Below are 24,773 nucleotides of genomic sequence, written 5' to 3'. Positions count from 1 at the left end.
TGGCAACTTGACGCCTTCCTCAGCTTTTTCTTTCTGTTTTTTTTTAACCTCTGTCCAGCAGCTGGACCAGGTCGGTAGAGGGTGATGGTTTGCTGAACGTCTTCCCGGTGGACGTCAGCACTCTGAAAGCATATCGGACTCCTTTGGACAGCGAGGTGACGGTGTAGTTGGTCTCCTTCAGGTTCGACGCCACCACAGACCACTGGATCGAGCCCAGAGGCTGCTGCTGGACCACGTAAAGCAAGGCGCCGGAATCTGTGCAGTCAAATATGTTGTTTTTTAGTTACTTAATCTGGACGACATTAAAACACATGGTCAGGAGCTTAAGATGCAAAGAGAAAAGGATTTTTATTTTTTTTTTCACATCTGTGCTGATGAGGTATGAAATTCCAAAGAGGCTTAAAAACATCTCGGAATGAAAAGAAAGCAAAGATCCAGGACGAGGGCGCTATAAATAGTGTTCCTCTGCAAGTGTTTTATGTTAATTTAATTCCAACTTTTTTTTCTTTGATAAGGCCTTTCTTTGTGCAGTATTGAGGCTGAAAAAAAAATTGAAATTAGCATCAGAGAAGCAGAGTGAACCTACCGAAAGAAGAGTCGAGCCTCTTTGGTCTCTTCCAGCTGAGGCTGATAGTTTTCCCTGTGATAGCCTCGATCACTGGTGGGCCGTCAGGGGGGTCAGGAACGATGTCTGGTTTCAAATAAAAAAATACATCATTATACACACAAGCACACTGGAATTATTATATTCTCATGTAATATTAAGCGTCTGTCTTTACCTGTGACGTATAGATGTGCATAGCAGGCTGCTTTGCCCACTTTATTGGAGATGACGGCCTTGTAGACGCCCCCATGAGCGTGACAGGCGTTCCGAATGACCAGATTGTGGACATCCCTGTCTGGATAACAAACACAAGTTTCTCTTTCACTATGTCCCCCCTAAAAAAAAAAAATTGTTTTTGTTTGTCACCGACATCTTTCCTTACACTGGGTCATTTTGCGTTCCTCGCTGCTCTCGATGCGCTTGCCGTTGTGGTACCAGCCGATGGTCGGGTAGGGGAGGCCCGCCACTTTGCATTTCAGCACCACCTCTTTGCCTTCGATCACCTCCACGTCAGCCAGAGGTTTGACAAAGTCTGGCATCGTCCTCCTCTCCACTTCACTCTCCAGCACCTCGGGCTCCTCGGGAATGGATGGCATCTTCTCCAGCTTGGCCCTGGAGGAAGGAAAGATCGACGGGTTTATTTTATTTCTGTGCCCTTGAGAGCACGAGTGTCTCCTCGTCTCCTGGCAGCTTGGTTTGATTTCAAGGCTTATAAAATGACATAATATGTCACTGAGTTGTCTTCCATATGAATGACTTCTCTTACATGTGAGAGGTGATGGCGGCTCGAGGTTCTTGCATGTAGAGCTCGGCGGTGCAGTCGGCCTTTCCGTAGACGTTTTGAGCGACTGCCGTGTAGAAGCCCTCCGTGTCGCTGCTGACGTGGGTGATGACAAGTGAGTGACGACCCCCCTCCTGAAGGATGCGAATGTTCTCACTCTCCTCCACTCTCGTCTCTGAAAGAACATTTACGTCATGAAAAAAAAATCTCCATTGAGGAGCTGTTAGTTATCCGGAAAACCTTCATCAACAGACTCTTACCAAAGTGCATCCATGTGACCCGAGGAGCAGGTAAACCGCTCACTTTACAGTCAAACCGGGCAGTGCGACCTTCGATGACCTCCAGGATGTCCAGCTTACGGGTGAACAGAGGCTCCCTGGATGGGGTGACCTTCAGGCTGGCGCTTGAGGTCAGCTCCTCTGTAAATGCAATGACACATCGCTTAGTAATGTATCTTTTTTGAACAATAACACCACACTGCATCACAAAATATTAAGGAAAGTCAAAATTCCTCGACCTGAAGGAAATGTTAATGGGGTCTATTCTGGGCCGAGACCCAACATCGGTCCAAATTTTATTGAAATCTGTAGTTTTTGTAGCCCTGCTGACAAACCAAGCAACCAACCAACAACTCAAACATCAAATGTTTGTTGTGGTTTTACCTTTGGCAGTGCTCAGCTTGCAGGTGTATGTTCCACTGTCATCCTCGTGTACTGAATTCAGCAACAGACGGCACCTGTAAGATAAAACAAAACAGCCTTTCAAAAAACAATTCATCTTGAAAAGAAAAGCAGTCTAGAACAATGAATTCTGGATCCGGGACAAACAGACGAAGGGTTTCCAGGCTCTCATGCATGAGGAAAACAAGTTATTTACACAGACAGTAAAACAAAACTAAAGAATTAAAGAAGGAACAACACAAATGAGACACATGACTCCACCTTTTGCCATCAAAGTGCATTTTGCAGTTGAGCAGCGCTGGCTGGATTAACTTCCCATTGGACAGCCAGTCCACGTCAACGTCTGGAGGTCCTGTGATGTAACACTCGAACATGGCCGACTCTCCGGCCTTCACCACCACGTCGCTGACCTCCCTGGTGATTTTCACCGCCGTTTGTGCTGCATTCACTGTTGGACGCATTAAAGATAAAGATATATTGCAGGAGATTTGTTGCAGCATGATTCAACCAGGCAGATTCAGTTCTTCATCGCTGACCTTTGACCTCCACTCGGCACTCCGCCTGTTTGCTTCCATGCTCGTTGATGATCTTGCAGACATAAAGCCCTCCGTCCGACCTCTGAGCCGAGCCGATCCTCATTTCACTGGTGCCGTCGTCTGTTTCTCGCACGGTGAAGCGCCCCGCTGTCTTCACCGTGACTCTGTCCTTCAACCTGGGTCGATATAAAGTGGCTGTCAGAGTCCTTTATACTCGTGTGTTTAATAGAGGGCTGGTGCGTTTGTGACAGGGAGACAGTAAGTGACCTTGGGATGATGTAATAGCTTCAGGTGTCGACAGAGTCTGTAATAAAGCTTTCAAGAGAGCCGTCTTACCAGTAAACCATGGGTTTGGGCTGCCCGCTGACCTTCGCTGAGATGACGACGTCTTGACCCTCCGTGACCCCCTGGTCACATGGTGCCACCTTTAAAAAATCACAGCGTCGTCACTAGTAATAATAGTTTGAAGCAATTATACCAGCCATGGAAGCTTCTGAAATCAGAAAGGTTTCAGATTTTTTTTCTGTAAATAGAACTAGGATTAAAATTCATTAAATTAAATATCTTTACTCCCAAAGGTCAGGTGAAACTTTTCAGGAAGGGCCTGAGTTACATAAGCTCAAGGCATGGCCTCCAAATTCCCCAGATCCCAATCCATTCAGGAACCTGTATGACATCATTTAACAAGTCCAGTCCACGGAGGCCCTACCATGGATTGGATTTGGCTCAGAGGCAGCAGGGCGCTGGCACAGATCCTCTGAATCCTGTTTGTTGCGAGGTGGAGTATCCCTTGACTGGACCTTTGTGTCTCAGGCCATGCCTGTGCAGTTTTTGCGGTGTGTTGCTGAGAGGCCACTGCCATCAGGGAGTGCTGTTGCCATGAGAAGGTTTACTTGGCGGTACGTGTCAAGTGGCCTCAACATGAACGTCAGTACCCAAAGTTTTCTAGAAGAATAGTGCAATGTAACAAGATCTACACTATTCACTATCCCTGCCAGTGGTTTAAATGTCATGTTTGATGTGCAAGTAACAATAAAAAAATCTGAATTTCTCAGATGTTTTTCAGCCCAGTCGATCACGTCACATCATGATATGACTGTGCCTAAAATGGTTTCATTTATCAAACCTGGGTTTTGCTTTTGAGACTCACTCACCTGAAATGATGGAGGTTCTTTGAAGTGGACCTTTTTACTCGGAGCAGGTGTGTCCCCGAGCTCCATCGCCTCCTCCTGAGGGCTCAGGTACTCCTCATCCGACTGGGCCGGACTGCTGACCTCCAAGGCCGCGGCCCGTTTCCCACAATGCATGTGGGCCGGCTCTGCAAGAACAGCAGGAGTGATACCACACATAAGAAAGCACACATGAACTAGATCTAATTCACTTTCCCTTTGGTTCATGAAAAGTCAAAACCAATTTGCACACTTTTTAATTTGTGTAATTAAGTGCAAATCTCTTTGAAATATGGTTACCACGGCACCAGGGTGGCTCGTTAAACCTTCAGACGGGAACAATCTGTCAGGCCTCTGATGTTTACAGTCTTTGCTTGCTTTTCTGGAGATTACTATCGTTTGCCAAGATGAGCAGTTGGCAACATAGAGCGGCGACTTAGACATGAGTGGGCCACATATACACACACACACACACACACAGTGTAGGGACCTCTCTGAAGTGACCGTAGCTGAACAGATAATGAATTAATCCCTTAATCCCTGACCCAATCATTCGCTTTTTCCCAAGGAGGTTCCAGAGCAGACGCTGTGTCTGGACTCCTGGCAGCTTCTACTAAAAGTCAGAATTAATTCACCGCTGGATGGAGAAATATAAAACACCACCGCCCGACAGTAGCTCTCTTTAGATTTCTCTGTCTGTCTCTTTCTGCCTCGTCGCTTTCTCTTTGCTTCCGCTCCCTACTTTCTCTGTAAAAAAACTCAGACATCTGACATTAGCAGATAAGACTGCGACAACTGGAAATGAATAATAGCCATCAGAGGAACAGAATGAAGACATGTCCTCCTTTGAGGACTGACAGCAGATCAGACGGATGAAAATGCTGCTATTAAACTAACTGGTGGTCGTCTGCTGTGGACGGGCTTGTCCACACGCTAAAAATCTAGATAAACCAAACAACACTCGACTTGTAGCAGTAAAACATTAGATTTATTCTTTTCCTCCTTACAGAAAAACACAATTAAAGCCAGATTATTACATTTAAGTTGGTAGATATTCATGAAGTGTCATCATGCCGGCATTAAAAGGAAAAATATCAAAATAACCTACCAAGAGTCACATCTCTGAGCTGCGTCTGTGCACCAGGGGATAACTCTCAGGAGTATTTACGTGAACCTGCCAACTCTTACACAACCGCTGCACAGTCCCATCCAGCTAACCTTCCTTTTCGGTCTCATCTTCTGTTCTCTCGTCTGCGTCCTCTCGCCATCACATGCGTACTCTCTAAAAATCCTGACATCTAAACGCCACTAAAATATCCAAAAGTCCACTATTGTACAGATTCATTACAGTTTGGGTGATTTTTTTTTTCCTTTGAGAACTGAGTGAATAGCTGGGAAATCTTCAACTTGTTTCATGTTTTGTGCAGAAATCACAAGACAACAGTGTTAATCCCCTTCACCAAATTGAGGTTTGCCATCCTTTGTAGCATATAAATCACTCCCTCTGTCTGTTTTGGTGTGCCCTGCCAAAGCTCCACTCTGTTCCCTGCAGAAAAAAATGACTCACGAAATCTCCCACCACATTTTGACAACTCTGAGCTCTGTATAGCGTGAAATCTGAGGGAGAGATGAAAAACTCCATGATTGCAGCAGCAATCTCGCACTGGGGACATAAAGCAGACTGCAATTACCCGCGAGAACAAGAGGGCGGCTAAAAATACTCCGGCAAGTTTCGACTCCTCTGGCCTAATATGGCAACGCAAAGGGCCCCCGTGCTGCTGGCGAGACAGTACCAGAGTGCAACGCTCACATTTGTTGACAAAACTAGTGACGTGCAGGTTGCATTTACATGAGATGAATCAACACTCCGGTACAAGGAGGCACAAGCTCTTCACACGCTGCACAGCATTAAACACACATCCAGTTTTGCAAGAAGGAATATTTATTTTGTTTACAAGCCAGATCCAGTGCCTGCCTTTAAGACTTCGGGGACCCTCTGTGCGACGGGGCAGGCCCGCGTTTTTGAATCCTCACCCAGCGCCGTTAAGAATTAATGGGTTGCCATGGCAACTATCGCCTGCACGGAGCCCCCCGGTCGGGATGCTGAGCTCCAGCAGGCCTTTGTAGTCATTAAGACAGAATGTCAGGCGGAGGAGGGCTGGCAGTGGATTAAAGCGAGTTTTGCGTGTGAGTCAACATGTATTTCAAGGGAGAGCCGTCATTTTCATGTGCCTCGACGTCTCTGTCTTCGTTTCGTGCCTGTAAATGTGCCACTCCAACATCAAACCCAAACCGCTGTGCGTGTAGGGGCTATCCTTTGCAGATCTGGCCCTCGTCTCACCTGATTGGATGTAAAGCCTGGCGCTGCAGGACACTCTGCCGGCCGCGTTGACAGCCGTGACGCAGTACGACCCCGCGTTGTTCGGCCTCATCTCCTTTATCACCAGACTGTGCCTCTCACCCTCGGCCTTAACCACATGGAAAGCATCGCTCCGTATCTCTACATTACTCTTCCTCCATGTCACTGAGGAGGCAGAGTGAAAGAATAATAAAAAACACACATTCACACAGATGACAAACACACCAATGAAACCACCCACAGGAAAACAGATATAGCACCATCCACCTTACAAAGATGAGCTCACTGGTTTTGGGTTTTGCAGATTATCTTTGAAAAGCATCTTGAATTTTCAAAAGAGCAGATTTTCGATTTAAATTCAAAAGTCCTGACATGAAAATCTTTACATGTCCGGCTGCAGGAAGTCACTACTCGCTGCGTTCATGTCAGTTAGAAAAAAGTTATTCGCATACTATCTGTGTCTGTCCTCCAGTAGTCTACCAATAACCATCTTCTCAGCTGTACCTGTAGGTGGCGGACTCCCAGTGACGATGCATTTCAGCGTGACCTCGGTGCCACTTGATGCCATGACGTCCTCAAGAGGCCGGTCAAACCTCGGGCCCTCGGCCTGCTCGTCATCAGCAGACAGGTAGGAGTCGTCGGACGAACCCCCTGAAGACGACAGGTCAGGTTAATGCGAGGCGGCATGTGCTTGGTTACCTGGTTTCCTAAATGGGTCAGCCCCAAAATTAGCCGTGGGCTAGTTCCTTTTTTTGGCATCCTTAATGTGGAATGAATTCTATCAATGAGTCCAGGTCCTGCAGCAAATCTGTGTAGCAGACACTATGATCGATCTACATTTTTCATGTATTTATCACCTTTCTGTCCATAATCTTGGCGCCTCTTCTGCAATAAGCAACAGCATTGAAGTAAAAATCTACCCAGCACACACGAAAAAGAGAAACGCTTTGCCTAAATAGATAATCATCATCAAGACACCTTAGTTTCGGGGGTATCTCACCCCGACAGTAGGTTGAGAACCACTCGCTGAGGCTAATGGAGCCAAATTACCACTTACTAAATATCGCGTTTTGTCCTGTGGTGTGTAGAAAAAAGTTGTCTGTGCATCAGCGTCATCAACAATAATAGCACTTGGAAACACTAGAGGGGAAATGTTGTCTGTTGCCACTTTAAACTATAATGACCTTGGTCGGGTCGTGCGAGCAGCAGCCACTGTGGTGTGGCCTCTCCCCGAGAGACCTGTCAATCAAGGCAAACATGACCTCAGATAGACTTCCCTATTAGACGACAGAAGAAACACTGAAGTTTCTCATCGACTCTGGTGCGGTCCAAGTGTTTCTGGAGCCGGCAGCCTGAAGCCATTAGGAGAACTTGGCTTTAACATCCATCTGTAGTAACTGCTGTTTGTTTTTTTTTACAAATGCAATCACCATAAAGTACATCCTACCTTCCTCTGGAGATCTGGGTTGAGCAGCGCGGCCCGTCTTGCTCTTCCGAACTTTCCCCTCCTTCCTCCTGGTCTTGGTTCCCTCAGCGCTCCTGTCTGCGACACATTCTGTCTCCATGGGTTCATCCTCCACCAGGATCGTGGGGATGTTTAATTTCAAGGCCGGAGACGTCCGACCCACCTCCGCCTTTCTCCTTTTCAGGAGGGGGCTGATGGAAGGAGTGGGCGACGGGGTGAGTCGGGGGGGCTTGGGTGGATACTGGGACCCTGGTTCCCTCACAGTTATTTGGGACGCTCTCTTCCCATGCGGGCTTGGTGATCTACGGTCCATCTTTGAATCCATCTCCAGATTTCTGAAGGAGGATTTCTGAGACGTGGGAACATGTGCGTCTTTGTCAGCTGCCGGAGTGCTTTGTAGGGTTTCCCTGTGTGCAAAGACAAGAAAACCGTTATGTAATACTGACAAATGTGATATAATTATTCAACAAGTGGAGAACGGATCTCGATTTTGTATCCACATTTTGTGGAAAATTGGCTAATCTAACGAGGAAAAATAGTGTTTTTTTGTAAAGATTTTAAAAACACACAATTTCATCAATAAAGATGGATTTTCTCCAAACCTGGTGAGGCTTGTCCTTGTGGATGATGGTAATGGTTGTCCTGGTAACTGGTGTACTGGTGCTGTCTCCATGGTAACAGAGATTTTTGCTGTGCTATCCACTGGTTTCCCCTGCGAATCTGGCTGTGTCATCTTATCCTTCACAGGGTTTTCCCTCAGCCCTTTTCCTCGGATGTTCCCTTCCCTCTCCTCCACAGCTCGCTCCCTCGCCTCCAACTTTTTAACCACCTGGGGAGGAATGGGTTCTAGTTTCCCCGTGGTCACCCTCTCTTTCTGAGACAGCTGCTCGGTGGAGAACGCCTTCTTCAAGCTCGGCTTCCCCACAAGTTTCTTGATCCTCTGGAGCTCCTCTGCGAACTTGCTCTGGTAGCTCTGGACCCTCTGGGAGTAGCTCGTCTGGTCCTCTAACGAAGAGGCCCGTTGCTTGAATGCCGTTCGTTTCTGGGCCGCGCCGGGGCCTCCTGCCTTCTTTCTGCCGTCGTCTGAGTCGAAGGAAACCGCTCGTCCTGATACTCCTCCTGGCAGGTCCACGCTAGCCCTTCGCTCCTCAAAAGCGCGGACCTTGTCGGAGATCCTTGGCCCCGCACGAGCCAGTTTGGGCGTCATGACCACACTTGATGCCTGGTCTGTCTTAGAAGATTGGGGTTCTGAAGGTTTGGTTTTATCCGGGTCTTGCTTCGGGGTACTGATGCCATTTTTGTGTGTGGTGGGAGGTGGCTGGGGAGAAGACAGGGGGGCATGGGCGGAGGGCCCCTGAGATTCATCAGCAGTTTGAGTCCTAGAGGGGTGAGGATTGAGGGGACATGGAGGTGTGAAGTTAGAGCTGTAGTTGCTGTAGGCGTTGGAAGGAGCAGGCGTACCTCCATTTTGTGTTTGTGTTATGTTTCATATTCATCAGTGAGTTCCTTGTGTTTTTGTCTGTGCTCCTTGTGTCTCGTTTTCAGAGATCAACATATGAAAGTGTAAAATGCAATGGCTGATAAAGGAGTAGAAACAAAACAACATTGCCCACATGTGAGACTTGTTTTATAAGAACTGAATCTAACTGTGGTGGAAGTGGAAGACACTCTAAAAAAAAAACAAAAAAACAGTAGCAATAACTGGAAAATTTTAGGCATGTTGCAGCAACAAAATTGCAGATTTACAACATGAGCTTTTACAAAATGCCAGAAAAAATACCCTGGCTTCAAAATACAAAAACAAACAAACAAACAAACAAAAAATTGTCATGCCTAAAAAGAACCTGTGATCAATTATATGTGAGAACATTCATGCTAATATTAGCTCGGGATCAAAGCCAGCAATCCATGCATGCCACAGCAAACCGATAGAGATATGGTGTTAATCCAAAAAGTGAGGGGCCGCTCTACAAAACATGCAGTGACTGAAAAAAGAGTAATCACAGTTTTCAGAAAGTGCTGAATGATACATGTTAGCAGATTGTACCATTTCGTCTTCTTAAATGGCTATTAGAAATACAGCTTGTTAGCTTAAGACTCGTTAGCTTAAAACCAAACCACACCCACAGCAATAAAAACAGAGTCAAAGGAAAGCGTGATCTCAACATAAACGTGTATGAAAAATGGCTGAATATATGAAATAAGAGTAGAAAAAAAATGAGTCACTCTGTAACTTATAACATGAAGTACAATTTTTGCCAGTTGGGTTCATGGAGGATATAACGTCTTGTCTTATGTGTCAGTTTTCTTTGCAATTTGGGGGGTTTGTGGCCAGTCTTTCTTGTTTCGGTCTCCTAATAATAAAATGCCATGTGCTATAACGGCATAGAAAATGTCCTCCCTCTGTAGAGGCTGAACATGCTCCCATAGTAGTCGCTGCCTACAGAAACACTTTCCTCTGACCCCTGAACAGGCCGCGCAAGGTTAGCGTGAGACGCCCGGATCAGCGGTTCCACACCCAGGTGACGGACAGGGGGGGCCCCCTCAGCAGGGGCCCCTCCGAGGGCTTGCCTGGCTGGGTTTGTGGGGTCCAAGTGGGGCCCCGGAGGGCGGGAGCCCAGAGCGCGAAGCTCTCGCTCCACCACGGGGTCATAGGCACCGGGCAGGGTCGCCCTGCGGTCTGAACCATCGGGGTTATAGTCCATCATCCCTCCTCCCTCACCTGGGGAGAGGCAGAGAAACAAACTCTGATTGTAGTTTTCCATCACAGCAGTAAGAAAAGCTCGTTTTTATGAAACTTTCTCTTTATTAAGTTTTCAATTCTTTTTTCACAGTAAACAACAAACAATGGGGCATAAAACAGAGAAAAAAACAAAAACAGAAAAAAACAAAACAAAAAACAAAATCATATGGAACAGACAGGTTGACAAGGTTTACATAGAGCATACATTAGAGCAAATGGGGTTGTCATTCACACAGACAGTGAGTTACACGTTAGAGAATATAAAGTCCACTTTTCCCAGTACTTGGTAAACTGATCAACCTGCAATCTTAGAACAAAGGTCAGCTTTTCCATGCACTGTATTTCGTTGACAATGGTAATCCAGTCATTCCTTGATGGCACATTTGTCTGCAGCCACTTCTGTGTAATGGCCTTTTTGCTTGCAGCCAAAAGTACTTTGTAAAGATAGTTGTCCTGAGCCATAAGTCCATCTGGGAATTTACCCAGGTAGAACGTGATGAAAGAAGATTTTGATGACCTGCTGCACGTTGCAGAGACAGTTTTCACAACAAAGCTTTCATAGTGCACCTTTGCAGGACTACTTTAAGCTGTGGATGAATACACATTTAGTAGTCTAATGAGTAATTACAGCAGGAGGACGTTGTTCTATATCTGGGATTGACTCAAAATAAGCTACAGCGCCTGTGTTCGTTGTAATTAAGGGACACCCAGTGCAACAGTTTGGCTAATTGATGCGTTTTTAATCAGTTTTGGACAACAATGGAGCTCTGTGGCACCGAGGAGTAAGCCGCAGGGCTTTGTCTGCACAGGCGGTGCTTCGGTGTTGGTTTTGCTCTGAGGAAATATCACCAGACGGTGAGAGGAAGATAAACCTGACTTGAATACCAGAGAATGTTTCATTAATGTTAAATGAAAGGTCGATTAAAATGTCAGAGAGTTAATATCATTTTTGCAACGCAATTAAGCTCGTGTGGGAGATTTTCTGCTATTTTATTTCATAGCTATAAAAGAAAGCGCCGATTATCAATGCTGAAAAGTCTGTAAAAAAGATGAATTAATCAACTAAAGGAGCAAGAATCCTGAGCTGGTACAAACTGATAATGACGTAAAACGGAGAGCAGGAACATCATTAGAAATCGGGATTAAGAGTCTATTGATCGCTGGAAAACAGGAAATGAAACAGAAAGTGTAGGAGCGACGTCGCGGAGCAGCGCGCACCACTTAAAGAGATCCTCCCCCATCGCAAATCAGGTCGTGATTGACGTTTTAGTGATGAGCAACGGAGACAGGACTGCTTGGGGCAGCGAAAAGAGCGAGCAGTCAGCATCTGGGGCTAACGACGGAAACCTTGAAGCGGCGGTGGTGTCGAGGATATAAAACGACAGACTCCCGCCGCAATCAGAAATGGTTCTGACTCAGCGCCACAAACGAAAAAAACAACGAAGGAAATGAGAAATATCACAAGGTCTTGACATCTTGAGCTTCAGAATGCTGCTGCCATTTCCTTGTGAGGCAGTTCACCGTCACCTTTCATTTTTAGGCTTTTATTGCCGCATCTTGAAGCTAAATGGAAGGTCATTTTCACAAGCGATCCCGTTTATACGCGTCTGCAGGATCTCAACAGCGTCTGGAGTCTAATGCAGGAGGCAGGAAACTAATCTCTAATCCCTGTATGCAGCTGAGGCAACCAGAATCTGCTCCTTGAAGAGAACAAATGATGCATCACCTCGTCCCTCCCTCATTTGATATTCTCTTTCTTTCTCTCTCTCGTTGTTGCTCGTCTCCGGAGGGACGTGAAGGAGGGCGTAGTCGGCTGGAAGCTTAAAAAGTGCAAACACTGTGCACAAGAGAAGGGAAAGAATATAAACTTTCTCTGTGGTTCAGGAGAAGGGTGTCAATATTTCGGATCTATATTCAGACATCCTGTTGCCTGGTTGGGAGGGCAGACAGCCTCTGTGACGCCAATGCACCAACACCTCTTTAGCAAATTAGTGAGGAGTATTTCAGGGAGTCTTTTCTGTACAGGGAAAAGATCAGTAGGTTAACATCTGCCACGCAACGAAGTCCTTTATCTGCATTTTTAGACTGTTCTTAGTGTGCTGTTTTTGTTCTTGACCCGTCGTAATCTAAAATAAAGGAGGCCCCTGTTTGTTTACAGGCCTCTTAAAAAGAGAGGGTCTAAATTTAATAAAAAGTAGTTAATGTTTCAGTTGTTTATCCAGCAAAAATACCAAACATACTTCTGTAATGACACCGACTTTAAAGGACAGCACAATTCTACACTGTTTACCTTGTTTATATTTGGCGGACCCTGCCACCTTTGGCTGATAAATTGGCTTTCAGCTCTCAAAACCTGGTGCAGAAATGCAAATCCAGCCAAAACTGTTGCACACTCAGTCCCTATAACAACCAATCTTCGGCGAGTATATCTTAATGTCCCACTTACTGAATGTACTGTAGCTCCATCACGGCGCTACATTTATTTCCTGACTGAATTCTGGCAAAGGGAGAGCACGCACAATATCGTAGAATAACTGCCGCCGCTTGCTTTAACATCATTTATCCAACAGAAGCAGCCTCAGTTTTCTGGGCTGTGTTTGTTCCCCGTGGAGCCCGACAGTGAGATCCAGACCTTAGACAGGTTCCCTGCTGGAAACTGGGGCAGTGTGTCACTCGGTTGCATCACACCATCGAGCGTACTGCCATATCGGATTTTATCCAATGCACGTCTTGGGCCAAGCTGATAACAAGCCTCCATTAAATCTATCAATCCTGCATTGAATCATAATTTTGTATTAGTGTGCTTCTGGCAGCGACGTTGGCTGAAAACTGAAGATCACCTCATGAATACTGTTTAAAGAGCCACTGAATGTGTGCCACGCTGCATAATCTTCTGCAAGGGCTGCAACTTTAGAAATGTACATTTACAGAGTAAAAGAAGGATAAAACCTCAGCGAGATTTGAGATGCCGTACCTGCAGGTCCTCTCCGTCCAGCCTTGTCATGGTGCCTCCCGGGCCCTTCTTTGGTTTCCATCTGAGGTTCAGTGGTCTCATCCTCTGTGGTCTCAGAGTCTGCAATGAAGAGACGTGAATGAGTTAAGGTGGAGAAGAGTAAGGAGAGAGGGAGAGAAAATCAGAGGGTGGTGGTGGTGGAGGAGGAGAAGAAGAAGAGGAGGTCGAAAACAACAACAGTGTCCCGGAGAAAATGACATTTCACGTTGACTTAGCGGGCGCCGAGTTTGATGGGTCCTTGAAAAGAGCCGCTGAGAACCCCCGGAGTGAAATAAATGGGCTGAGGCTGGAGCGTGACACGAAGCCAGCTGTGGCTTATAAAAATACATGGCTGCTACATGGAGGGGGACGTACAGGCGCTCTCTCCTCGGGTCTGCAGCCTGCAGCTTATATTCTTTATTTATAGGCCGAACGCTTCGTTCCTTTCATTTTCACTTCATTGGATTTAAAAATTCTATCAATGTGACCCCTGTTGAGATCACAGTGCCTCTTAACCAGAGACTCAAAAACAGCACGAAATATTCAGGATATTCAAACGGCGCCAAAAAAGCTGGTTTTAAAGGGACAAATATACTCTTGCGCTATTTATACCAGCTAGATATTTTTGCCGTGTGTTGTAGATTGTACTCTGCAGTGACAGAATGTAACTAAATACTTTTACTCTCGTACTGTACTTCCACTGTACTGTACAATGTGTTTGGTTCGTCTTCGGGGATCCTGGGGAGCGCTGGTGTTTACATGGTTAGCATGCTAACTTCTGTAGCGATACTTACACGTGCTATTTATTTATTTATTAACATAAGTTATTTGCATGCATATGAGTTGATTACTGGATAATAGGGACGTTCTTGTTTCGTAGACTACCCTTACTAGTCCACACCAGAAATACAAGTCGGGTAAAGTTATTATTTAAATTACATATTCACATAATTTGCGCTGAAATGTCATGTGCTCTTATTCAAGTGCTGTTGATGATCGCCACCGGTTAACATTGTTTTAACATACAGATCAAAACTGTGCTCAATTTGTACTTTTAAAATAATAATATCTCACTTTTAGTCGACTAGTTTAAGTTTAGACTTCAGGTTAAAACCCACTGATCGACCTTTTGCAAAGGATCAGGGTGAAAGAAACAGCAGAAAACTTGAAACACTTGAAAATGAAAAACATTTAGAGAATGGTGTCATCAACAGGAGACACAGTCACAGAAACTCAAAACCACCAAAATGTAACGTGCCAACAGAAAAAGAAAAAGATCGACTGTATTCATTCGACTGTGGTCTCGATTTTAATAAGAAACATTCAAAAGCAAAATGAGGAGACAGATAGAAGGTTGTGGTGGCAGTGCAGACAAAAAAAATTAAATATTATGGAGGCGATTTTCTCGAGGAATCTGATCTAAGAAATAAAAAAGACAAAGAGAACAGAGAGACAGAAAAACCACAGACGCTGTCGAAAACAACAAAACTGCCTGAAGCCGCACAGCTCTGTGGCCGGGATCACATTACATCAGCAGGATGAACAGACTCAGGCGGATGGAAAGATGCTGACGTAAATAAATAAATAAATAAATAAATCAACTGAAAGATGAATCAAGACAGGCAGGTTTACCATAGCTTTGCTTTCGGCAGGAGCGGAAAACTTCGCTTCCATAGTGGCAGCAAGAGAGGGCAGACGGGAGAGCACCGTTACTATGGAAACCAGCATCTCTCTCACCCACACGACCAATCCTCTTCGTACCCATTAGAGTCTAAAAAATCACCAGCCAAACTGCTGGGCGGCTGACAGATATGTTTACTGGTTAGAGAGCTCGTGAGGGAGGAGGAGGAGGAGTAGGAGGAGGAGGAGGAGGAGGAGGAGGAGGAAGAGGAGGACGACAACCACAAAATGGGTCGCACCTCATTGCGCCTCAAACATCAAGTCAGATCCTGATTAGATAATTCCAGAAGGTTCCGCCTAATGATAACAAAAGCCAAGTGTAACATGAACAATCACCATTAACTCATTACATTGCTAGCAGCATTGTGTAGCCTGTATCCTCCCTGGGTGTGGGTATGTAGATCCACCCGGCTGTATCAAATGAAGTTAAATGGCCTCGCACGCCGGAGCGTGGGGGGGGGGGGAATCGACTCTGCGATGTAATTACGAGGGGAATATATCTCAGCTTGTGTTGTAATGCAAATACAGCGAGCCTCTGGTTTGGCTTCGATCACGGATTGCGTGAATACGGCCAAATTTTCGGCCGTAAACCATCGAGGCCAGACATTATTCACTCCAGGATTTTTATGCAGTGAGAGGCAACGGCGTGATTACAGAAACGTTGCTTTGAGGGGGTGGATGTACAATAATAAAAAAAAAAACCCACTCCTGTTGTAAGCAGTCAAGCAGTAAAAGCATAAAGTAACAACTACAGCAGTACAGATGTTCTACAACAGCAGCTTTATATATTAAAAAGGGGTTATTATAGGAGTAAATCAAAGTGGAGCACAGGCAGAAAACAGGAGGAGGCTGCAGTAGGTTTCATTCTTTACAGAAATGTAAACAACAAGTAAGATAGTAGAATTGGTTTAAAGCTCATACTGACAACACACCATGGGTAAATCTGCCAAAAGTCCGTGTGGAGTGCCCAGTTCTCTGAAACAAGATACAGAGCACAATGCATTATTGAACAGTAAACACAGCCACAGAGTCTGTTTTACACAAAACACCAGAGAGCAAACAGAGAGAGGTCTGTCGCTGTCGGGATGTTTTTCCTTTCAGCACGAGAGATTTGTACGAGAATTTGCTAATATATCACATGTACGCAGGAAGAAATGTTAACCAGAAAGGTACGTATACATATTTTGGATATCGTCTTTTTCTGGTTTTAAAGCAACTGATTTCCTCGTTCTTATATTTATTTGTACCCACATTAAACATTGCATAATTATTTGTAGCGCTAACTGCTGCTAACTGTATTCTGTTACTCGTTAGCTACTGTTAGCTTGTTAGTTCAGTTAGCCTTGCAGCTAGCCAAACTACATTTAAGGACATATCAGTGTCATGATGCAAACAATGTTTATGATTCAGATTCTTTGAGGGTGTTAGTGTGACGAAATAAACCCGATTTAATGGGAAAAATTATGTTTGGAGCTTGATGTTTGGACCTCAAGAAGTTTCTTCAGTTGTTTTGACTTCCACTTCAGACTTCCTGCGACTGATATTTAAAGTGGTAAACTTAAGAACAATATGAAAGAAAACTCCAATAGTTGGTTGTTTTGTTGGTTTGTGAACAGGATTACACAAAAACTACGGCTCGGATTTCCACGAAACTTGGATGTATGATGGGTCTCAGCCCAGATTAGACCCCTTTAACGTTTGGTGCAGATCCAGAAGATCGAGTTAATTTGTCAGGATGCCTGATGAAAAGAATCCAGTGTTATTAGTTTGCTGGTATCTAGTGAGAAAATCTGATGTGGATCCAAATAAAAAAAAAAAATCCACATCTAGCGGATTTAAATCTGTTTTCATGGACGGTCCTCAGCTGCTATAGTAACAACATTGGATTAGGCTTGATTCAATTAAAGGAGACAGCTGGGCCTTGGTGGAGTTTTGCCCTCTGTGGTGCCATTCTAGTTTTTAATTAAATCTAGCTTGAAAACATTAATCTACTGAAGAAACTTTAGCACGATATGATCTCTTTTATGCTCAGATTTGGTTTCGAGGAGAGCTGAGAGATGATAGAGAATCATTGCTCAGCCGTATCTAAAAATGAGAAAATATCTGACTAAAGTCTCGGGGCCACGTTTGAGAGAAAGCGTCCCCCTGCTGATAAAGCACTTGGCAGAAGTGCTTCTTGGACAGTCTGTCAATCAGCACCGAGGAGAGCTCCTCACAATGACTCACGGCTTTGCAGTGAAAGGAAGCAAAAAGTAGCAGAAGTGCAAAGTGAAATGACTCATTTCACACTCCCCGGCGTTCGCGGCGCACTCCCCCATTGGTTAATGTCTTCATGTCAGGCAATTTGATTAACTGTTGCCTGGTGGTAACTGCTGTTTGACAGACTCCACTGGAAGCTTCCATCGTTTGTCGTGATCTCCATTGTTACGGGCCTCGAGGCAATCATATCAGCGGAACCCAGCCGCAAACCGCATCCCTTTTTTTTTTTTTTTGAACAGGAAGCATTTTGGCGACTACTTCAGAAAATGTTCTGTGGATGTAATCCAAATCCTCGCAGCATTATTCACACAAATCTGCTGCTGGAAGCAAAAGGACAAGTCTCGAGGGTCTGATATTGATGCAGAAATTCAGAGGAGGCGAAGCGACCGTCATAAATCGGCTTTATCCCGCGCCCTGCTCACTTCGCAGCCCTTGTGACTGGCTGGCCTGATTCTCATGTCTCCACGGAGCGTAGCCTACTGACACACTTTCCATCCGCTCCCAATTTGTGAAACCTAGTATAAGAAATTATTTATCGAGCAACAAAACTGTCACTGCTGACAAGGAGGGATGCATATTTCGCGAGAATGTGCACAAAGGTTTGAGGATATGAAAGGGGGATTTTACTGAGCCGCTTTTAGGGTGTTTTACTGCACTGAAATACGTTTCTCTACCTGGCAACCCAGAGTTTTCCTCAACTGACTTTCTTTGTTACGCTGTCCTGATTTGTCCTCAATTTGCCGACAGATAATAGAAAAACAAAGGCGGAGAACAGCCAGCATCGCCTCTCCTGTCTTTTTCCATTTCACCTTGATCATCGGTGTTAGGTTTCAATGAATGTATTCCCCTTCAAAATGTTTTTTTTACCACTTTTATCTGTTACAAATCAACACATCTGCATTAAATTATTAAGGGAAGGGTGTGGCGTGACATCAAAATATGTAAAAACCTACTATTCCAACTAGAATCCAGCTTCAAAACATCATCTTCTTCCAGAAAAAAGGGAGCAAACTCACCTGAAATCTCTTCTTGGACCAGATTTTCTTCATCTCGTCAAGTAGCGCTTCCTGTCAAGCGTGCGAGATTACCTGTGGCATGGGCTCAGAAAAGCATCCCCACAACCCGAATAAGCCCAGGGTGTGGCATGAACAACCTCCCCCCAAAAAAACACAGGGTGGGAGAAGGAGAAGAAGAAGAAAAATCAAGATTCATAAGCGGGATTCAGCCGCCTTTTTGTGCGTGGGCGTGTTTACTCTCCAGTCTGGCAGCAAAGACGGGGAGAAAGAGCGAGAGAGGATGCAAATAAGCCGGAGCCAGGTGTCTTTGTGTCTGAGAGCGCATCCGCTGATGTGAACCGCGTCCCTGTCTGACGTAGAGCGTCGCCTTCAGCGGGGCACTTCTCAGCCAGTTCGTCCGATCCCCTCCCCGCCACCCACCCACAACCGCCGCCACCGCCACCACCACCTCTGCTGCTTCAGTCGAGAGCTGTAGCAAGAGGAGGAGGGGGTGGGAAGTCAGAGCAGGAGGGGGTGTGTTGGTCTTGATTGCAGTGATGAGAAGAGGAGGAGGAGGAGGAGGAGGAGGAGGAGGAGGAGGAGGAGGAGGGAAATGAGGAAGAAAACAAGCAGCTTTAAGAGAGCTTTTTTTTTTTTTTTTAGATTGGGGCTGAAGGAAAAAAAGTCAACAAAAGGAGGGGAGAAGGAGTGGGAGGGAAACAGACGAAGGGGAGAAAGGAAGGGGGGGAAGATTCACGAGGGAGGAGGCGGGAAAGGAAACAGAAAGGAAGAGGGATGGATGAGGGGGGAAGGGTGATCAAGAGTGAAATGTATCCTCAGCACTCCACCTCCATTCTCCTGTTTTCTCTGTTTTCCTCTCTCTCGGCAAGGTAGCAGCCCCGCAGCCAAACCCCCGAGCCATCAATTATTTATCCGTATTCCATGTCTGTTAGCTTTAAACCAGTGATAGGGGTCAAGGTAGCAACAGCCTCGAGCAGCTGATGGCTATTTGGCCTGCAAGAGCAAACACACGTTTCACCAACAACCTGGATTACATAATGATGCATGTTACCGGCAGCAGTCTGACCTCAAAACACTTGTTTTTTCATCATTTCATGTAAAACAAAATACATAAAAAATACTGCAAAAGCCCTGTGAAACGTCGTAAAAATGTTGTAACTGATCCAATCCTTTTGGCAGGTCAGAGCGAAAAAAAAGACATCTGCAGGCTTAATAAATGACTTGAACGATTAGAGGGTTGGAGGACATGGTGGTAGATTCACAGGCGGGAAGCCTCTGACCGCTGTTCAAGACTGTGTTTCAATATTTGTACGCCTGAAACTGCTGGAGATTTATTCATTTTCCAGGAGACCTTGGAACTATTTCAAGCCTCTTTAGCTGCTAAATGCTCCAAAATACCCACCTGCCCATTGCTATCTTTGTCTGCCATTACAAGCTAGACAACTAGCATTTGCTCGATTTATTTTGCCTTTATTCCAATTTACTGAGTTGAAAGATGCTAAAAAGCACAGTAAGAATGTAAGAATTATGGTTTAAACATTACAGAATTACTAAAATGATCAACAGGAAGGTGAAGAAATAACAGTTTTGATGTCTGTGTATTATGTCCTAGAGATCTCTGCTCATGTCGGCATGCTAACCAGCTGGCCGGAGCTAACTTGCTACCAGCAGCCACAATTAGCATCACTTGGCGGTTACTGTGGTGATATAACAACATCATAAAATTCCACCTGTGCTCTTTCTGCTTCCACAAGTCTAAACGTCGTTAAAGTAACACCATTCACATAACAGGCAGTTGTTTAATCGATAGCGGATCTGAAATATTGATGAGAGCCGTTTGAGGTTGATTACATTTGTAAAACAAATCTGGCACGTTTTTAAGCGAAGCAGAACTAAAAGGTTTTGCTCCGCTCTCTCTGAATTATTATTGATATACTTCTACTGTCGCTACTAAATAAATCAGACAAAGCAGATATGAAGGAACACTCTCCTCCTGGATGTCTGATTTGTTGAGCAAACGTGACGGGAATATTTAACCTCTTCCCACCACCCATCGACCTCCCTCCTCCGTCGACGCCCTCAGTCTCTATCTGGGGCTCTAATAATTGTTCTTCCAGACACACCTGTGCTCTCCACACCACCTCCATCTAATGAATCTAATAATAATTACAGATGGACCCCAGAGCGCTAAGAAATCCTCGTCTATATTTCAGCTCAGCTCTTCTTGCTTCGCTAACAATGTGCTTTTTAGTGTCATTAAGTGAGACACGTGAATGTTTACGACCTTGTAAACAGCAGATCAATATGTGAGATTCACTCCTGCCATGAATCAGGAGTTATTCAGGTCATTACTTCTTTTCTCTCTAAATGATAATCGCCCAGATTCAAGTGGTATTTTTAAAAAAAAATTTTTATCTTAGAGACGATCAGAAACAGATTTAAATTCAAATAGTCGTCCTAGATTCTCCGGATCGCAGTTCGCAATTGTTATTTTAACAAACCTCCCTCTCTTCACCCGTCGCCCGCCTCGCACTCCTCCTCCATCCATCACCAGTGAGAGGCACTCGGTCCGGCAGAAAGTGCAGCGATCAATACTGATGCTTTATGCGTGATATGGGATACACCCCCAAGTAACAGTTCAAACACCCCCGGATCAATAAGCCCATCATAATACAAGATTCCATGACCATCATCTGGGCCAGATACGGCGGTGAAGCTTCCATTTCATGCTGCATGGAAATATCTCTCGTGAGGATTTTTTTTTGCCTGTTTGCTGCTCTAAAAGCCAAAACTGGCTGTGATTTCATTAAATATCAGCCATTAACAGAAGATTATTAGGTTTTATTGGTGCATGTCATTTATCTTGCTTTGAATCTGGTTTTATTTGATGCTTTGGGAGACCGAAATGTCCTACGGCGGTAAACACAGACTTTGCTTTCAGCAAATCCTCATTTTTGACATCAGACGCGCCTCCACAAAACAGAGACTTGTTTTTTTTTTTTATTCCAGGTTGGATTTAAATGCCTCTGTTGAAGCAGCCCGACCCACGGATGCAAATTCTGACTTCTGCAATCTCAGTATTGAAATCACAAGCATTAAAAAAGACTTTGGGGCAGATGAAATTCGGAGCATGCTATAGTTTAATTAGCCTAAAACAACAACAGAGTATGCAGACTTCACGGAAACCCATTGATTTTGTGACAGAGGCTGCGTTCTATGGAGCAGCCTTGATGGATGCCTTCCAGGCAAACAGCTTTATCAGCAGCAAGTCTGGTATAATCTCTCTGAAACAGAAAACAGATTCTGCTGCTGTTACATCACGCTGTGATCGCACCGTTTCTCTTTCTCAGTGCAGACCAAGTCCTGTCAGACCTTCCATATCATGTGAGTCTACGTCACATTTGCCACCAGTCTTCTCCCAAGAGAGACCTGCACATAAATAGGCCTGTGTGATATGAGAATGAGAAACTGCAATGTGAGCTAACATCGTTCAATACACAAATATTTCACTTTGAAACATCGTATTGTTGCCTCCCTGCTAACCTCGCAGTCAGGACCAAACAAATACTAAGACACAACATTCTGACTCCACAGGTTCCATGAATCATTAGGTTTTGTGCAAACTTGTGTGGTCCATGCCAGCTTGTATGCATGCTATCACTGAAGCAAAGTGTAGCATAACAAATACTAAGCTATTCTGAAATTCTCTCCTCCCTCTTGCATGAACCTCACAGTCACAACCAAATTGACACCAGTTAATCTGAAGCTGATATGGACTCCACAAGTTCAGCAATTCATCAGGTTTTGCACAAACTTGTGGGGTCCGTACCAGCTCGAGTGCATGTTTTCATTTTTCAAAGACGTTTTTCAAATATTCCACTTCCACAAATCGAAGTACTTGGACTTGTGGTCTGAGACTTTTTGACCCTTGATCTTTTTGGCCATCCATCTGAACGAATGAGAAAAACTACAACAAAGCCGAACTCTAAACTCAAACTCAATATTTTGTCACCCAGAACAATTTAAAAGCAAACCTAAATATGTCGGTCAGTTCATACGGTGAGCTGGTTTGTGAAATCCCAAATGACAGTGGCCAATGTTGACAGTCACACTGCAACCTGATCCTACCACCTAATCCTGACCAAATCCCCAAGGGTTCCTGTGAATGACTGTGTACCAGCAGGATGGAACACAAACACACCCTCTGCCAGACCAAACACCAGGGAAACAGCGCTGGCTTCTCTCTCACATATTGCCTCAGCTGCCTCGTGAGCATAGAGAACCTAATTAATTGAACTGTATCCTTAATCCACTTGAACGTAACATTTAGAGAATGTGAAATCATCAAGCGGCTATAGATTATCTCTGCACCGGTATGCCAATGTAGGCCGACAGTCCAGACGGGAGGACGAGGTCAGTAAGAAGTGGCGAGAGCAGGAACGCCGTGCTATGTTTGGTCTAAAACAGACACCGACCAAGCAGACAAATGGGTTTAAGGTTCAACTGCAGCACATTTGTCCATTAAATTAATGAGATTTCTAATAACTTACCATCAAAGTTTAAATATAAGTTCTATCATTTTCTATGTTTCCTTAAAAGTCCCAATTCATACCATCTAAATTTTGTTATTTTATCAAAAATTTGACTTAATAAAACATGTTGTTAATCCTGATTTAATTCTGTTAACACAGTACTGATGGAAACCAACCTTCACATTTTCCTGTAGAGGTCAATGGGGAGGTTACTGGGGAAACAATAATGGGTGATCCTTGGTGGAACAAGCATTTTAGAAAGCTAGAAGTGTCAGCTAATGCAACGTTTCCATATACATGTGCTGGCTCAGCTTGACTTGGTTTGACATGGCATGTAGTTGTCAAAGGAGAGGCTGTAAATACTCTTCGTTTCTGTGGTACTTTCAATGAACAACAACCAACAAAGCTCTGCTAAATCAGTCATAAATACATGTCATTTCCTATAAATCTTTCCACATAAAAGTCTTACCTTATTAAGTTATTTAAAATGTTTTCTGTGAAGCAGGAAATGTAGGAAATGTTGGGTTATCACCAACAGTGACTGGGCAGCAATGACTCCCGAAAAACGGTAAATAACTCAGATTTTTGACAACACAAACAAGGCTGCAGGGCAGAAACTGAAGAGCTACAAAAGCACTGAGAGGGAAAATGCTGGTTCTGGGAGCACGCCGGAAGTCACAATCACAATCACTTTCAAGAGAGCTCAGAATAAGATGGATAGGCTAGTTCCAGGCTAGCTCTTGAGTAAAGAGGATATCCCAGAGATACCATACCCATTACTAAGAAGCTTAAATCTGATCCAGTTGAGTGAAAACACCACATACCTCAATATACCTCAATATTTGCACAATACAAACTAGATTTCTGTGCCCTAAGGTAAAGTAAAAAGCATCATCCAAGGGTGTAGCTGTGGCTTTGTTGAAACAGGGCGAAGCATAGTGGAGACAAAGTGAATCCAATTAAGCAACAATAATAGTGGCCTCGAGTGTATTACCTTGTTTTCATTTCCATTACAGCTGTTCCACTTAATTGAGTATGCATTTTATAATTCCCTGCCGCAGCGTGATCCTTCTCTGACTTCAGCCTGCTCAAGGATTCCCAACAACCCGTTTTATGCCAGTGTAGCGTGTGTTTTGTATTGATACCAGCTCCCACTCACCTCTTTGCTTCTTGCTTCTCGGCCCACTCGCGCCTTCCCGAACACCTCTCAAAGCTTTCCGTGCATCGAGCAGCTCCTTCCGCAACATGACTCCCGTCGTCCTTTTTTTTTAAAATATATATTTTTTACAACCAAATGGATGGCTACATCTGCCAAAAAAAGCTTCTCCGCCAGGTACAAGTCTTCTCCATCGGGACACACCGCTAAAAAACAAGGGAGCTTCCTCAAAATGACACCGACAGACAGGCCTGCTCCAGCAAATTATGTTGTCTCAAGATGGACATCAAGACTTCTTCTTCTTCCTCAGCCCATGTCTCACTTTCTTACCATTTCCCTGTCTTCTCCCAGTCCTCCCTAACCTCGACTGCCAACTTCAGCGGTCTATTTCCAGTCTTGCATAGTACAACCCCTTCAGTCGCACTGTACTTTCCCTCTGCACCCCCTTTCAGAGAGCCCAGCTATAGCAGGAGATTAAACCGAACCGGACGACCTTTGCTGTCCTCGGTGGGTCACTCTGCTCTGCTTGGACTACGGGGAGTTTTGAAACTCTAGAACAAGGCAGACATGTTGCAATACACCATTAATGATATGCGACAAGTGCACATACATTATGGGCAGATGAGACAGTTGCAGGGACAGCAGTCGGAGTGATGCAGATCTATTTCAGATAGTGCTCATAAACCTTGGAGCTGGAGGGGGGAAAACAACAGTGCAGCCTTGAATGAGTTAAAGATCAATGTCAGACTGTGTGATGTAAATGAATACATGAAAACAAGCGTTCACGTGTGGGATTCATTC

General features: G+C 44.7%; 1 protein-coding gene across 6 annotated transcripts in view; it reads right to left on the bottom strand.

Annotated features, from left to right (window-relative positions):
• Positions 1-24,773, bottom strand: part of spega (striated muscle enriched protein kinase a) — a 54,414-nt gene that overhangs the window by 15,179 nt on the left and 14,462 nt on the right. The window contains exons 1-20 of one of the 6 annotated variants that reach the window (XM_037090672.1): positions 18,285-18,676; positions 15,942-15,984; positions 14,962-15,306; positions 13,312-13,410; positions 10,166-10,316; positions 8,197-8,973; positions 7,577-8,001; positions 6,634-6,780; positions 6,112-6,294; positions 3,756-3,919; positions 2,938-3,026; positions 2,602-2,777; positions 2,327-2,513; positions 2,048-2,121; positions 1,646-1,804; positions 1,371-1,560; positions 987-1,216; positions 780-899; positions 587-691; positions 49-255 (exon numbers count right to left, since the gene is read on the bottom strand). In XM_037090672.1, coding sequence (XP_036946567.1) covers positions 49-255; positions 587-691; positions 780-899; positions 987-1,216; positions 1,371-1,560; positions 1,646-1,804; positions 2,048-2,121; positions 2,327-2,513; positions 2,602-2,777; positions 2,938-3,026; positions 3,756-3,919; positions 6,112-6,294; positions 6,634-6,780; positions 7,577-8,001; positions 8,197-8,973; positions 10,166-10,316; positions 13,312-13,410; positions 14,962-15,094 — 3,616 coding nt within the window. In that variant the 5' untranslated portion in view covers positions 15,095-15,306; positions 15,942-15,984; positions 18,285-18,676. Of the gene's footprint in view, positions 1-48; positions 256-586; positions 692-779; positions 900-986; positions 1,217-1,370; positions 1,561-1,645; positions 1,805-2,047; positions 2,122-2,326; positions 2,514-2,601; positions 2,778-2,937; positions 3,027-3,755; positions 3,920-6,111; positions 6,295-6,633; positions 6,781-7,576; positions 8,002-8,196; positions 8,974-10,165; positions 10,317-13,311; positions 13,411-14,961; positions 15,307-15,941; positions 15,985-18,284; positions 18,677-24,773 lie in introns of those variants that run through there. The other 5 variants (XM_037090673.1, XM_037090676.1, XM_037090674.1 and 2 more) reach the window with 5 other exon arrangements.

Source organism: Acanthopagrus latus, chromosome 24 (assembly GCF_904848185.1).
Source record: "Acanthopagrus latus isolate v.2019 chromosome 24, fAcaLat1.1, whole genome shotgun sequence".
NCBI lineage: Eukaryota > Metazoa > Chordata > Actinopteri > Spariformes > Sparidae > Acanthopagrus > Acanthopagrus latus.
The sequence above is the reverse complement of the archived record's forward strand: the minus strand, read 5'-3'. Positions and strand labels throughout refer to the sequence as shown.